This window comes from Brachyistius frenatus, unplaced genomic scaffold (genome assembly GCF_029030835.1).
Source record: "Brachyistius frenatus isolate BFR_SWC_R1_liver_20210118 unplaced genomic scaffold, ASM2903083v1 Contig_1, whole genome shotgun sequence".
NCBI classification, from domain to species: domain Eukaryota; kingdom Metazoa; phylum Chordata; class Actinopteri; family Embiotocidae; genus Brachyistius; species Brachyistius frenatus.
Genome location: NW_027210600.1, coordinates 9,588,810 through 9,603,248, shown reverse-complemented (window position 1 = coordinate 9,603,248; position 14,439 = coordinate 9,588,810). Strand labels below are relative to the sequence as shown.

General features: G+C 42.2%; 2 protein-coding genes and 1 long non-coding RNA gene across 5 annotated transcripts in view; 1 reads left to right on the top strand and 2 right to left on the bottom strand.

The window, feature by feature from the left end:
* fam168a (family with sequence similarity 168 member A) overlaps nucleotides 1-5,530 on the bottom strand; it is a 29,490-nt gene extending 23,960 nt beyond the window's left edge. For both annotated transcript variants that reach the window (XM_069689132.1, XM_069689138.1), the window contains exon 1: nucleotides 5,379-5,530. The gene's annotated coding sequence lies outside the window, so the exon portion shown is untranslated. The remainder of the gene's footprint in view (nucleotides 1-5,378) is intronic.
* Nucleotides 1-14,439, bottom strand: part of LOC138615487 (uncharacterized) — a 92,882-nt gene that overhangs the window by 24,001 nt on the left and 54,442 nt on the right. The gene's annotated exons all lie outside the window — the stretch shown is intronic.
* On the top strand, nucleotides 8,078-14,318 carry kbtbd3 (kelch repeat and BTB (POZ) domain containing 3). Of its 2 annotated transcripts, none has more exons than XM_069688941.1 (10): nucleotides 8,078-8,252; nucleotides 8,779-9,070; nucleotides 9,208-9,373; nucleotides 10,166-10,348; nucleotides 11,015-11,188; nucleotides 11,271-11,561; nucleotides 11,829-12,071; nucleotides 12,210-12,500; nucleotides 12,651-12,800; nucleotides 13,124-14,318. In XM_069688941.1, exons 2-10 carry the CDS (start codon nucleotides 8,790-8,792, stop codon nucleotides 13,244-13,246), a joined length of 1,902 nt encoding a protein of 633 aa, XP_069545042.1. In that variant the 5' UTR covers nucleotides 8,078-8,252; nucleotides 8,779-8,789; the 3' UTR covers nucleotides 13,247-14,318. The 2 variants fall into 2 exon arrangements, with proteins under 2 accessions (XP_069545042.1, XP_069545051.1); XM_069688950.1 differs by lacking the exon at nucleotides 8,078-8,252 and adding an exon at nucleotides 8,278-8,454.

Here is a 14,439-nt window from a genome sequence, read left to right as displayed (position 1 = left end):
CAAAGTGCACCGTGTACACTTAAAGCCCGTAAACAAAGGCTTTTGTCGTTGTTGTTTGTTGCGCTGTCATCAGAGTTGCGACTTCACTAAGATGTCTATATTTTCCTGCTAATAACAGCTCCTCCGTTACTTCTCTACACTCAGCTGTTGGTCCCGCTGAGCTCATTATCACCACACTAAAAACTATAAAAGCTACAACAGGATACCTGTTGTGTTTTATGACTTTCATAAAACAAATCCATCTCTGCCCTCGAAGCTTCACAGATAAATAAATAACAATAATCCGTAAAAAAAAAAAAAAAAAAAAAACACATAACTACGCATGGTTTGTAAATCAAGTCTTCGCCTCCAAACGATGACGACAAAACAATCCGTTTTAACATGCCAAGTGTTATGTCCAAGATGAAACGATATATAGTCAACAACCGATATCACCCGTGTGGGTCTAACACCTGTCAATATCACAAAACAATCCAACAGCACCACAAACTACAGGCCCCGAAGGGCTCATTCAGTCGAATCAACACTTCTCTAAAGCAGTTCAGACAGATATTCCACGTTATTACCTTCATAATGGCAGCATTTATTGCATGGCTGCTGTCTCAGTCCGCATTAATTTTGACTAGACATATCTAATAAACTGCCAACGCCGCGCACATGTTCATTTTAAGCGCTACCACTGCACCATAGCGTGGAGAAAAAAAGAAGAAGAAGAAAAAAAAAAAAGAAGAAGTATTAATCGTCACTGTATGCACTACTAATGAAATGACAGCCCGCGGCACAGACCCGTGAGCAGGTCCGTGTGTGCATGTGCGCACCGTTTCAGATCCCCAGTATGACTGGCAGCTGAATGCATTACAGCTTGGCCTCTGGGGATCAGTTCAACCTTTTATCCTGCTCCTTTATTCCTCGTGACATCTTTCACCTGCTGTTCTATACATGCATGCTCGTACACACACACGCACACACACACACACACATGCGCGCGCACGCAGACAAAGATGAAAGATCATTTGCGAGGCAATAATGTCTTAATACAATGCTAGTTGGGATTTTCTTTGGGAACGCGCCAAAAGATTGATGTGGATAAACAATGGGCTCAGCTGCACACCCGGAACGAACCGATGTGGTAGGCTGACGCTACAAACCTGAGGTCACTGTGTAGTAGTTCAAAATAAAATAAAAAGTAAAAGCAGAATGCGACATGGACTTGGTATAGAGACGTGTCTTATCATTCCACTTTTGAACAAAATCAAATGAGATGCTTTTCCAAGATATCTGTAAATTTGCTCAAAATAAGACGTGTTAATTGGGAACCGGACCTCTTGCAAACCTCAGTGTTCAGCAATAACAGTATTGACTCGATCGTTCGTGTGGTGCTGCGACCGAATCATTAATTCTAGAGGGAAACTAAATCTTTCTAAGTGTTATCAGCTGCAATCCAAGAAGTGAAAGATCATCAAATGATGGGTCATTTTCCTTAAAAGGTAAAGTAATTCATGATGTCCACCATGTTCTAGCTGCACGAGAGACAAAGCAGAAGCTTGTGTTGCACATGTTAAGTTTCACCTTCTCATGGCTCGTACGCAGTGTGAAGGTCACGTCCAGGTAACATAAACATTATGGATTTAACAGCACCCGGATTCAACCGAGCGTGATCCAGACAATTACTGTCAGGAGATGTTGTCGACATACTTGGAGCAAAAAAATGTATAACAATACCTCTGACATTTTGGGCACAAGTTGTTGTGCATCGGGGATGGCATGCTAGCAGGGTTAGCCTCGACAGCTGGGCAGACACGGTGCCAATGGGTCTGTTTTTTTTTGTTTATGGTAACCTGAGAATAAACATCTCAGTCTTTTCTTATTGATAGTATGCACATTTAAACGCCTTAACTGTTATAATAAGAATTATGGCCAATTAGGGAGTTATAAATGTATTGATTCCTCTAAAAAAATGACAAAACTGTTCATTTATTTTGCCTGCTCTGCTTAACAATGACTCCAAATACTGAGGTAGATACCAGACCATGGATTTTGTGTCCTATACCAAAACAGCTGCACCATGATAACCAATATGAATGTCTCTTGATAACGAGGGACGGAAAATGCCCTTTGTGTTACGTTATTGTAAATTAAACATCTTTGGGTTTTAGACTGTTGGTTAGACAAAACAAGCTATTTGAGCACGTCGCCCTGGGCTCTGGGAAACGGTGACAAGCATTTAGTAAAAAATGTTCTGCTTCTTTAATGACCAAAGCATTAACTGAAAAAAATTGATAATTGGATAAATGAAACACGATGGAAATAGTCCTTCGAGACTGGTTAAAGTGGTGAACTATAACAAACGATGCTCGCGGTATCAAACCTTGAGATATAGCAGCCTTGTGGTAATCATCTAGTCAAACCATGGTGGAGTTCGCATCTGCTGGCCTCAATCAAAAAAAAAGAATAGATACCAAGTTGAGGGAGAGCGTGGGCTGTACAAAATACATCACAGGAAGGTGAACGTGGACTCTGTCGTCTGTAAGCGTTTCTTTCAATGATCTGTGATGAGCAAATCATTAAGTGGTTCGGACCTCACGGGACTGAAGTGCTGAAAAGACAATAGTCCGTTTTAGAAACACCGACTGCTGTAACGTTAAATGACTGCAGCGTTCAATAGTCTGACGGTTTTACGGCTGCGTCGTACAGCCCACCATTCATGCACATGAGGCTGCGCTCAGCACATGCCACCCACCCTCTTCCTCTAGCATGGCAGACAGGGGTCACCTTAGACTGTACGTGAAATTAAACGGGCAAATACATCGAGCAATTTGACCGATATTTAGCTTAGTTCAGCACCACTTGTTTGTTGTTTTAAATGACTCTAGTTTTTAATCCTTTAGAAAAAATTATAGATATACTTAAAATGCCACCAATATGCTGTAATTACGGCGTAGAGCCCTCGAGGAGGACCATTGTCCTTGCACTTAATGTACTTTTGTCGGATGAAAGCAATTTAGCTTGAAGTCTGTTTTCACTCCAGTCTTACAAAGATCACACGGAGCCTTTAATAAAAGGTTGCTATGTTTGTTTATTGGGTAGAACCAATATGGTGTACGATTTTCTGTCCCATTTAAAGGATTTCTACTGGGTCTTATCGTTACAAATGCCACAAAAGAAAATGACGTTAGCACACCTTAAATTAAAAAACCCATAACTGAATGTCTAAAATAGACGGCGCAGTGCGTTTCCTCAAGTCTCTTCAACATTTGAACTGTACATAGTATACTGACATTGTGTTGCTCTACTGAGGGCCAAGAACGGCAATATCTGAGAAATCCCTTTAGACAAATATGGCTTCCTGAATTAAATGGGATTAATAGGCAGTGGCTACGGCAAGGAATCCATCCCAAAAAAAGAGGATTCATTTCACTGATAAGACTGGTCGTCAGAGAGAAGGAAAATACACCTTTTAACATTTGAACTAATCCTGTCTCTTTTGCCCTACTCGAGGCTCCTCTGTTCTACTGTTGTACCTCCTCGAATGCAGAAATGTTACACGAGTGCATTAGCAGAAAATGAATTAAGAAGAATCCTGATGAGACTTTCGTTTGTCAATCAAGCATGTCCAGCATCTGCTATTTTCAGCTTCTGAAATGTGAGGATGTGCTGCGACTGTACAGGTTTGTGTTTCTGTTTCTCAATTGAGTACATATACATTAGGGACAAACAAAACACATCATTTAAAAATGTCCTATTGGGCTCTGTGAACTTGAAGCTGGCGTGTTCGCTGTGTTCTTATACTTTACAGCCTGCAAAACTATCAAATCTATCAAAAGTAATCTACGTCTTGCAAAAACATGGCAGGGGTGACTATTGGTGCTTCAACAAAAACATTTACATAATGAGAGGTTGCTTTTTTTTTTTTTGCTGATAAATGATGATCAGTAATGTGAATATAATGAAGTACGACATACTAAAGTACATGAAAGCCAATGACAGGACATCTGAAACGGCCTGATAAGTTGAGAAAATGACATCACTTTACTGTAAACCAGGAAAACCCAACTATGATGCAATATCCTAAAATCCAAAACTTTTACATGGCATCTAGTGTCAAGTCACGATCATATATATATATATATATATATATATATATATATATATATATATAGGCATTTGATCCAGCTGCAGTCACGTCAATCCCACTAAACGTAAAGAGGCTGTGGTCCTCTGGTCACTGAGCCAAAAAGGGAGAAACCTCCTCTAATCACAAACACGGGCATTAGTGATGAGCAGTGGATGTAATATGTACCACCTAAAAAAAAAAAACCAGTGTGCAAGCAGCCAGACGGGTATCCGAGACATTTCCTTTCGTGCATCACAGCTGCAGCACACACACACACACACACACACACACACACACACACACAAAAACTAACAAGCTCTTCTCCAAAATACACTTTGCTCCCTCCCGTCACAACTCTGCCCCGGAGCCCGGAGGACATTTGTATTTACCACCCAACAACCAGCGGTTCATATGTAAGTTATATAAGTCCTGCACGGCGTGCGCCGGGGCAGCGCACTGCATTACCGGAGACGGCGCGCAGCGGAAGCCCAAAAAACAGCGACGGTCGGACCAAAAAAAAAAAAAAAAAAAAAAAAAAAAAATGGTCACATTCAAAACGAGCTTAAGACACCATTTTGAAAAATCCACCGATTTCTAGATAACAACTCCCGAGATGCCATCTTGCCAATTATCGCCGGATTAGCACGGCGGGCTCTCGGCCGCTGGTTCGTGCGGGTCTCGCTATATAACACTAACGTTAGCTTAGCTTAGCTTAGCCCGCCGTAGCATCTCCGCATCCGTCGGCACACGCTGCCCCCCCCCCCCCCCCCCCCCCCCCAAAAAAAATGCTAATTAGCACGCTAGCTCGGTCAAGATTAGCAAACGGCAATGAAAGCCACTGCACGGTGAGGTCGGACCGGACCGGACCGGACCGCACCGGGAGGGGGGGGGGAGGGAGAAAGAAAAAAAACAACACACACACACAAAAACAACAACCCAGACTCTCCACGGACCCGCCGGTACCAAACGAGTCGAGTTTAAAAACCTCCCCGACGCGTTCAGCCGCTCTCGGGTTTGAGTCCGCTCGTTGAGCTAGCTAGCCGCTTTAGCTTTTAGCCCGCTGGTTCCCCCGCTGTTAGCACAGCGCGGAGGACAATTGAGAGGAGAAAGAAAGAAAAGACACGAAAAATAAATAAATAAATAAAAAAAAAAGACAGGAGAGAGGAAGGAAAACAACAACAACAAAAAAAACACCCCGAACAACGAGCAAGTGGACACATGGACGTCTTCCTGTCCTCCATCGTAAACAGCGGACGACACTTACCGAAGCCACCGGGTCGAAAACAAAACCAGAGATTCCCGAGATGTGTGTCTGCGTACGTGCTCCCTCCCTCTCTCTCTCTCTCTCTCTCTCTCTCTCTCTGGGTGGCTCGGTTCGGCTCGGCTCGGTTCGGGCTGGCGCGGCAACAGCAGCGTGTTTTTTTTTGTTTTTTTTTTTGTCGGACCAGTGGCGCTCGGAAGACAAGCTTTCACCCGGAGAGACGGCCACCGTGTGGGGGATGGGGATGCACCGCCGGGAGGGAGGGTTGAGAGGGGGGAGAGGGGGAGGAGGAGGAGGAGGAGGAGGAGGTGGGGGGGAGGCACCGACCCACCGATAGTATAGACTGGAGAGCTTCTAATAATAGCCGGAAAATATGCAGATGTGTGTATTTCAGGCTTGAAAACAGGAAACGGGTTAAAAGAATGCACTTTGCACGTGTTCATTTTCACTGATGTTGTATAAAACAACAACAACAACAACAAAAAAAAAACATACTCGATTAAACTATGATCAGCAAAAAAATGTAGCCCACTTAGCATCAGTGTCAAAAGTTAAGAGTACACGCTGCGGTAAATTCTCCTCGTAACTCTTTTAATTTAAAAAAAAATTTTTTTTGGAATAATATTGTTGTTGAATTAAAGTTGCGTTTTACTGCTGTAGTTATTTAAGTTTGTGCTCATTTGAACTACTTTATGTAGCCTACTTTTTTTGGTTAGTTTAATCTACAGCAATGCATCGTATTCCATAAAATCATCTTTTTGTCAAAAAGCTCAGAAAAGAAATACAAGTGAGTTTTCAGAAGAACTCGAGTTTAAAAATCACCAAATTTACAGATAGACAATATGTTTTTACTGGACAGGAAGGGTATGAAAACTCCTATCTTAAAGTAAGAAACTAAAGCTGTCAGACAATTATTGTTAATACCACACGCTGTAGTGTAAATAATATGTTTCTTTGTAATCATCATTTCAGGCAGGAAAGTGTTATTTGGTCAGCAGCAGCTCTGCGGTGGTGAAACGGTACTGCAGGTAGAAGTTCACGTTCACTAGTTCACATTCAAAGGCTCCTGTCTCGTGCATAACCAGCATTTATTTTCTCCACAGCAAGGCAGCACCATCCAGTGGTCATAGATTGTACTGCACTAACAACACGGCGCAAGCTCAGACATGAGCACTTTATTAGGAACACCTGTGCACTCAGACGCAATTCATCCACTTCAACAACTCTGCCAAAAAGTCCACGTACACGGAACTTACATAATTTCTGATTTGTCCTTTTTTTATTTTTATTTTTTTATTTTAAGTTGCTATTAAAATAGTCTACATGAGGAGGGCGGGAAGAAATATTATGAACATTTTACAGTATAACGAGGTCCAAGTGAGTGTATAGCCAACATTTTAAATCTTTTACATTTTATTCTTGAAATGAAATGTCAAGTGGAGATACCTACTACCAATACCAATACCCATTGGTCCATTGCATCGCGCTTTCTGATTGGTCTATTCTATCCTGCGTTCCCATTGAGGATTTTATCCTGCTTTTGATTGGTCTATTCTATTCTTTGCTGCTATCTGATTGGTCTATTCTATCCTGCTTTCCCATTTGTGTATTCTATTCTACTGTCTGATTGTTCTATTCTATCATGCTGTCTGATTGGTCTATTCTATCTGCTTTCGTCTCATTGGTCTATTCCATCCCTCGATCTGATTGGTCTACTCTATCCTGCTTTCCCATTGGTCTATTCCATCCTGCTTTCTGATTGGTCTATTCTATGCTGCGTTCCCATTGAGGATTTTATCCTGCTTTTGATTGGTCTATTCTATTCTATCCTGCTATCTGATTGGTCTATTCCATCCCTCTAAAAACGACAGCGTCTCTGTGTCCATATGTGAAACTAAAGTGTGTCTGTATCCAGATGTACGGAGCCCGGGAGTGGCCATAGAGAAAAAAATGTTTTTAATCGTGCGTACGAAATACTAAATCGTGCGTACGATATATGTTTATATAAAGAGAGACACACAGCCCAAGAGGCTTTTTTCCAGTATGAAGTGCACTGCACCTGCTTCAACTGTCAGTTGACCAACTATAAAGTCGATAGTATCCTCAAAGTAAGCATATTGCCAACAATATACTCCACAGGCACTCAAGTAGTATCTCGTGGTCTCGATTTAGTCATTTGTATGCACAATTAAAACTAATTTTCTCTAGGGCCATTCCGGGACTCCATACAGATGTAGAGCCTCAGCTACAGAAGGAACAGATGCGTAAACTAGGAAAGATAATGACAGGAGATAAACTGCTCTGAAGGTCTTACAATAAAAACAAACATCATGTCGTACGTGTCGCCGAGGAGTTTTTTGATCCGGTGCAGCCGGACAAAGAGCAGCTGCTGCGCCTGATTCAGAAACCTGCAGCCGCCCGGGTCCTGCGAGGCTTTAACATCACGTGACATCGTAACGTTTTGCGGTGCCGGCTGAAGTCAGACACAATTTCTGACCATCATGCATCGTTGCAAGTCCAGCATGCATCACGTTAAATCAGCGTTGCGCACCGCTGCATAAAACGCACCCATTTTCGCCGCGTATCAGCATGTCCGCCGACCAATAAGAGAGAACTACAGTTCCCAGCCGTCATTGCGCCTCTCTCTACCCCCAAACAAAGAGCTGCGTAAGCACACGGCTCGAGGGGTTTAGAAAGGGGGGGGGGGGAAGCATTACAACTCGTATTCATTAAATAGCGCACTTCCAGGAAACACGGTGTTCGCAACAACACGGAGAACCGCAAACAAAATAAAAGGCTGCACGAGTCCTCGCGTGATTTCACGCTTCCGGAAGTCAGAACGGCACGAGAACAAGAGCTGTCCGAGGTGCTGACACTGTGAGTAGTGCTTGTCCTGATTCAACTAGTCACATATACCCGTAGACAAGTTTGACTTTTAACATTGATATGTTATTGAAGGTAGTGTGTCTTTTGAACTAAATAGTTGTGTTAGAAAACGGACTGTGCTAGACTCATTAATAGTGTGGTTGTGTGATGGAGAGGAAGACTGGACTGTCTGTCACAGATCTGCTGAAGTGAAGTAGGTTTATTTTTGATGCATGCTCTTTTCTTAAAACCATTCACCTCTCTGATAGTGTGTATGTCTCTCACACATAAACATAGTATCAGATAATATTGATAGTTGATGACATTGTCAGACTTATAGTGCATTAGGTAGGTAGGTAGGTAGTTACTTCATTAATCCCCAAGGGGAATTTTTTTTCGCTACAGCAGCATTTATAGATACGGGAAAGCAATAAAATAACAGTAAAAACTATTAAATATAAAAATGCACAGTATATATATATATATATGTTGACCATCAACTGCATTACAGGATTTAATACTTCTTTTACTTGATCAGATTTGGGCAATATGGATGAACATCAAGACTCGTCCTCCTGTTTGACCAACACCCACAACCGCTGCAGCAGCAGCAGCCCCCCCAGCAGTAAATCTGGCACTGCTCCACAATGCAACGGTGTCCCTGAGCGCAGGACATTGCTGCGTGTCTCTGAGTCCCACGGACTGCTTCTCCTGGGCGTGCTCAGATCGTTCAGGGAGCGGGGCTTGCTGTTTGACTTCACCATTAAGGTCCAGGAGCACAAATTTCCCTGTCATCGCTGTGTTCTTGCAGCATGTAGTGATTTCTTCAGGTACCTATCTATCTATCTATCTATCTATCTATCTATCTATCTATCTATCTATCTATCTATCTATCTATCTATCTATCTATCTATCTATCTATCTATCTATCTATCTATTTCTATGTGTAATCAATCTGTTCACACAGGGCTATGTTCGAAGTGGATATGCGAGAGCGTGGCGATGGTTCAGTCACACTGGGTAACCAGTGTCCAGTGGCAGTTGGTTCTTTCCTGGACTTTGCCTATTCTGGAGAGGCGCTCATCACTGATGGCAACATAGACGTGTTGTTTCAGCTTGCCTCTTTTTTGCAGGTAGAAAACATGCAACCATTGCATATTCTGCATTTTTGTTAAACACACATCACACATTAGTTTTTCCAATTTTTTTTTACATTTTTGATCATAACCAGTGCCTCCTCCCTTGGGTTAGGGTGCTACTATACAAAAATGTAACATTTTGGCATGTCCAAGTGGGACAGAAAAATGTGTAGATAATATGTTCAGTAATAATGGCTGTATTCCATTTTGCTGTGTCACTTTAAGGGGTCTGGTATTTTGCATTCTGCCTCACTGTCACACTTTCATGGGTTAGAGAGATCATCATTGCTATTATTAGCAACACTTGTACTGTTCCTACTATGACACGTCAAAATGTCTTTGATTTTCCTACGGTACGGCCACACAGGTGTTTTCAATCATTTTGACTAACGATACCTCCTCTCAGGGCCGTTTGGCTGTGGGAAGACTGTAATTCAATTTGAAATAGCTTCGGACAACTCGGAACTTATTATTCTTATACATGTAGATGCATGTAATTCCCAGCACATCTCCATTAAACTTCAACCCAAGCAAAGGTCTAATCTAGAAGATAAAAACACCTGTGTGGGTCTAAAGGCTTTCATTCAAGTCGGTCAACAAGCAGAATACAACCATTTTAGGATTACAGTTATTGAAAACACAGTTGCTTCATCAGATGTGTTTCTAAGCCATGGTTATTTTTAAATATATAAATACAGTACGTGTGTGTATTTATTGATGTAACAGTAAATACAAAACAGTATTTAGCCATTTTAACATGGCTTTTTTTCCCCCCTGTTGTTGCAGGTGTCAGTCCTGTCTAAAGCATGTAGTGACTTCCTCATATCGACCATGGATCTTGGTAACTGTCTGTCCCTCTTGTCCCTGGCTGAGGCGTACGGCTCAGCCTCCCTCCTTCGTAGTGCCAATGAGTTTGTGGTTCAGAACTTTTCGGACCTTTCTGAAACCCAGGACTTCCTGGATATGCAGGTGATCTTGTACCTGAGTACTGCACGCACATACAAAAACACTCAATGGGTATCTCTGATAGATTTTACAATATTTCCAAGATATTGCATTCTGCCTACATGACAAAATAGTTAGGGGTCCAAGCACCGACAGTATTATAATTGTGTTGAGATTTTTGTGTTCATTTATAGTGATATTAACAGTCCTAAACCCATTAAATTGCTGCTAAATGTCCAACTCTTATGATATGTGGCTTATAGACAGAGTTTGAGAAAAAGCCATTTTCATAGCCTTTAAAAAAGTAGAAGCTATATTTGTTAACATGACTCAGCTCTCTTGACCTCAGTCTGGATGACTGTTCCTCTGAGGAATAACAATAGATAATGATTTAAATACCTGACCTCTTCTGTCTCCAACAGTAAGACATGTTGATTTTCAGCCCTGCAGGTTGAACAAACAAGAACTTTACATGTAAACTACTTAAATGTCTTTAAAAATTGATGTCCAAATAAGTATGGGAACCTTGATGCATTTCAAGTACAGTGCAGCTAAGTATTCCTATGAATTGGGTACAGTATAAGCATTGCGTTCATGATAAAGTAGTCATTAAATATGGTCCTGTAACTCCAACAAAAGGCTCCTGTCATGTAAATTCTGATCTGACAATCACACCATTTACATTTTCAGCTGAATGTCATGGAGGCCTGCCTCAGGTCAGATTCTCTAAACATGCTCAGTGAGCAGACGGCGGTGATGTCACTTCTTAGATGGATTCGCCACGATCTCCCAGAAAGACAGAAATTGTTACCAGGATTGTTGTCTCTAACGCGGCTGCACCATCTGCCTGCACCTGCACTAAAGGTATCATTTTTGGATTTCATGCAGTTTTCGGCCTGGTGGTTGTCTTATCTTCCTCTGGGTTACCTCTTCCCTTCTCTCTCAGACTCTACGTGATTCAGACACTCTGCTTCGCGATGATGAGTCCTGTCTCGCCCTGTTGTCTGAGGCTCAGAGCAGGAAGACTCAGTACGATGGCCTGCTCACTGACGCCAGGCCGTCCACCACACAGAGCTACATCTACGTCCACAAGACAGAGGAGAATGGCGAGATCCGACACACCTTCTGCTACTGTCTGGAAACCGACCAGTGGAAAGAGTTGGGAACGGGGCACGGAGAGGAGACGGCCACGATGCCAGACCCACCAGGGTCATATCTCACCAGCTATGCTGAGAAGGTATAATTTGGGATGGAACTGCAGCTTGCTACAGCCGGCACAATGTTTTTGGTTGAGGACTCTTTAATGTGTGTGTGTGTGTGTGTGTGTGTGTGTGTGTGTGTGTGTGTGTGTGTGTGTGTGTGTGTGTGTGTGTGTGTGTGTGTGTGCGTGTGCGCGCGTGTGTTTCTTGTCACTAAACATAATTTTTCATCCATTTATGTACATTTATGTTTTAGTTGCTTCCCTAAACACCCACCTTCTTTTCTACTGTCCACGGGATCTTAGATGTTTGTGACAGGTGGTTGTCGGGGGAACTGTTGCCGGGCGATACGTCTCCATGTGGCCGAACCGCTCCACGATGCCACTGATGAGGTTTGGTGCTACTGTCCTGTGACCTTAACCTGCACTCCTGCACCGGCAATGCTGAAGCCCAGAACCATGCACACAGCTGTGACCTGCCTGGACCGAGTGTATGTCATTGGGGGTCGGACCAAGGGATCCAGAGGGGGGGCTCCCAGTCTGCTGGAGGTAACAAGAGTTTCCTTTATTCATGATGGAGACCACATTGTTGGTTGGGATGTGTTTGGGTCATTAAATTGAGAATGGGAGGCAGAGTAGATTGTCATGTGCAGGACAAAAATCTGTTGTTGTCGTTCTGTATTCTAGGTGGAGTATTATAACCCTCTGACCCAGACTTGGTCCTCTGTCAGTCCGTTGCCCACTGCCATCTTCTACCCTGAGGCCAGTGCATGTGGCAGTGTTATCTATATGCTGGGGTCGGAGGTGGAGATCACAGACTCGTTTAACCCCTCACTGGACTGCTTCTTCCGCTATGACACCCAACAGGACCAGTGGACCCGCCTGATGGCAGAGTTTGGCCACTTCTTTCATGCTACACTGGTCAAGGCTGTGTCAATTAATACCACACTGCACCTCTGTGACCTCTCCACGTATAAGGTGTGCCATTGGGTGGGCTCTGACAAATGAATAAGTTCATTAATGATAGAATTCCAGTCTGAAGGCATTCAAAAAGATTTTTGCTGGCTATTTATTTGAATGTTTGAATTATCAAACACACAGGTTAAAGTGTGCCTTCTTTCCATCCAGGTGTACAGTTTTTGTCCAGAAACCTGTGTGTGGAAGGGTCAAGGGTCATTTGAATGTGCTGGGTTCAATGCTGGAGCAGTCGGCATGACAGACAGAATCTACATTCTGGGTGGCGATTATTCACCTGATGAGATCACTGATGAAGTTCAGGTAGGAGACAAAATTCATCTTTTCTATCCATAGAGGCTTCTGTCATTTCACGTTTGTTGACAAAGTCTGTGTTTTAAGGGTTTCATGAACTAGAACGTGGAAACCCAGCTCACGGGTTTTCTTCTTAAAAATGATTTTGGGTCATAGTCAAGCTTCAGAAAGAATTTGGACAAATCAGATGCATCCCTGATCAGATAGGAATCCAAACATGTAACGTGCCTAAAGCTTCTCAGCAAGGTTCGCTGAGGTTTTTTTTCATCAACCATCCATACTCTTAGATTTTTGATTTGAACTATCTGTGTGTTTTCTTTCGCCCCATACAGGTGTACTACAGTGGGAGGAGTCAATGGGAGGAAGTGGCGCCCATGCCCAGAGCGCTCACTGAGTTCCACTGTCAACACATCCGCTTCAACAGATACAGAGACCCGTGGGGTGATACAGCATGATACACATCAGACACATCAGACACACACACACACACATGCAGAAAACATGCGAGTGGATGTTTGGTACAAGCGTGCATGAGTCTGCCTTAACGGCTTTCAAACCTGCGAGCATGTCAGACAGCTAACCCCTGAAGAGAGAAAGACAATCAGAGTTTGTCTTCAACTAAGACCACGTCTCCTCTCGGAGATCATCAGGAGAGCACTTAGGCCAAATATATATATATTTTTTTGTTATTTATAGTTAATTTGATCCTTACAATTGTGTGAATGAATCACCTGCTTTCATTGGATCTGTTGGGTCAATCTAAATATGGCCCCTCCCATGGAGGAATATTTAAAAATCTTATTTTAGTACCTGAATATTTTTTTGTCTGATTAGTGTTTCAGATAAAGAAACCATTCAACGAATTTACATAACCTATAAACTTATCAGCTCACCTGCAGCTCATGTAAAAAGAAAAAGATTTTATTAGGTAACACCTTTAAGACTCCATTTACGTAGCCTTCAAAGAATTCAGCCCCCTTTCTTCAATTTGTAAATTTTGCAGCTTGAAAAGATTTAAAGATTCAAGGCGCTTTCTATTGCACTTCATCATGTAAGAAAAACACTATAATATAAGGTGGCAGTATTAAAGCCCTCTTAATGAAAACTAACTAATTTGATTGTACAGTTTAAAAAAGGCCCATTGTTTTGTAATATTTTCAGAAAATTGTCTTATATTTTCCGTCATCGGGGCTGTCCACGCTATTTTCACAATGTTTCCTTTCCAAGTCTATTTTCTTTCTAACTGATGGAGAGCTGCTAATTTGTATAGTTCTATTTAAAACTGAGCTAAAAAGAAAGTCATGTCAATAGTCACTTTAAACAGCTTGTCTTTATTCTGTTCCTATACTGCCGTGTATCTGTATCTTTGAGAATACAATAACTTCAAGTTAAAGTAAACACAAGGAGAAAAAAATTGGCTTACTGGTATAAATGAATGCATAATAAGTCTTATGAAAAAGAAAAAGAAATCCAATGAACGAAACACTGTCTAATGGAAAGAAGTGAACATAAACATAAAGCTTCATTTTTTGTGTCAATGTCTTATTGTGTGAGTGAATCTGCGTTTGTATCATTCATCCCTTTGTAAAAACAGAACAAAAGATACGACAGCATGGTTCAATGTTTCCACGGTGAAAAACTAAAGCCT

Coding starts and splice junctions, on each gene's coding strand:
- kbtbd3 (XM_069688941.1), top strand. CDS start 8,790: ATGGATGAACATCAAGACTCGTCCTCCTGTTTGACCAACACCCACAAC. Junction 12,072..12,209: donor GGGCTCCCAGTCTGCTGGAG/GTAACAAGAGTT, acceptor TCTGTATTCTAG/GTGGAGTATTATAACCCTCT. Junction 12,801..13,123: donor AGATCACTGATGAAGTTCAG/GTAGGAGACAAA, acceptor CGCCCCATACAG/GTGTACTACAGTGGGAGGAG.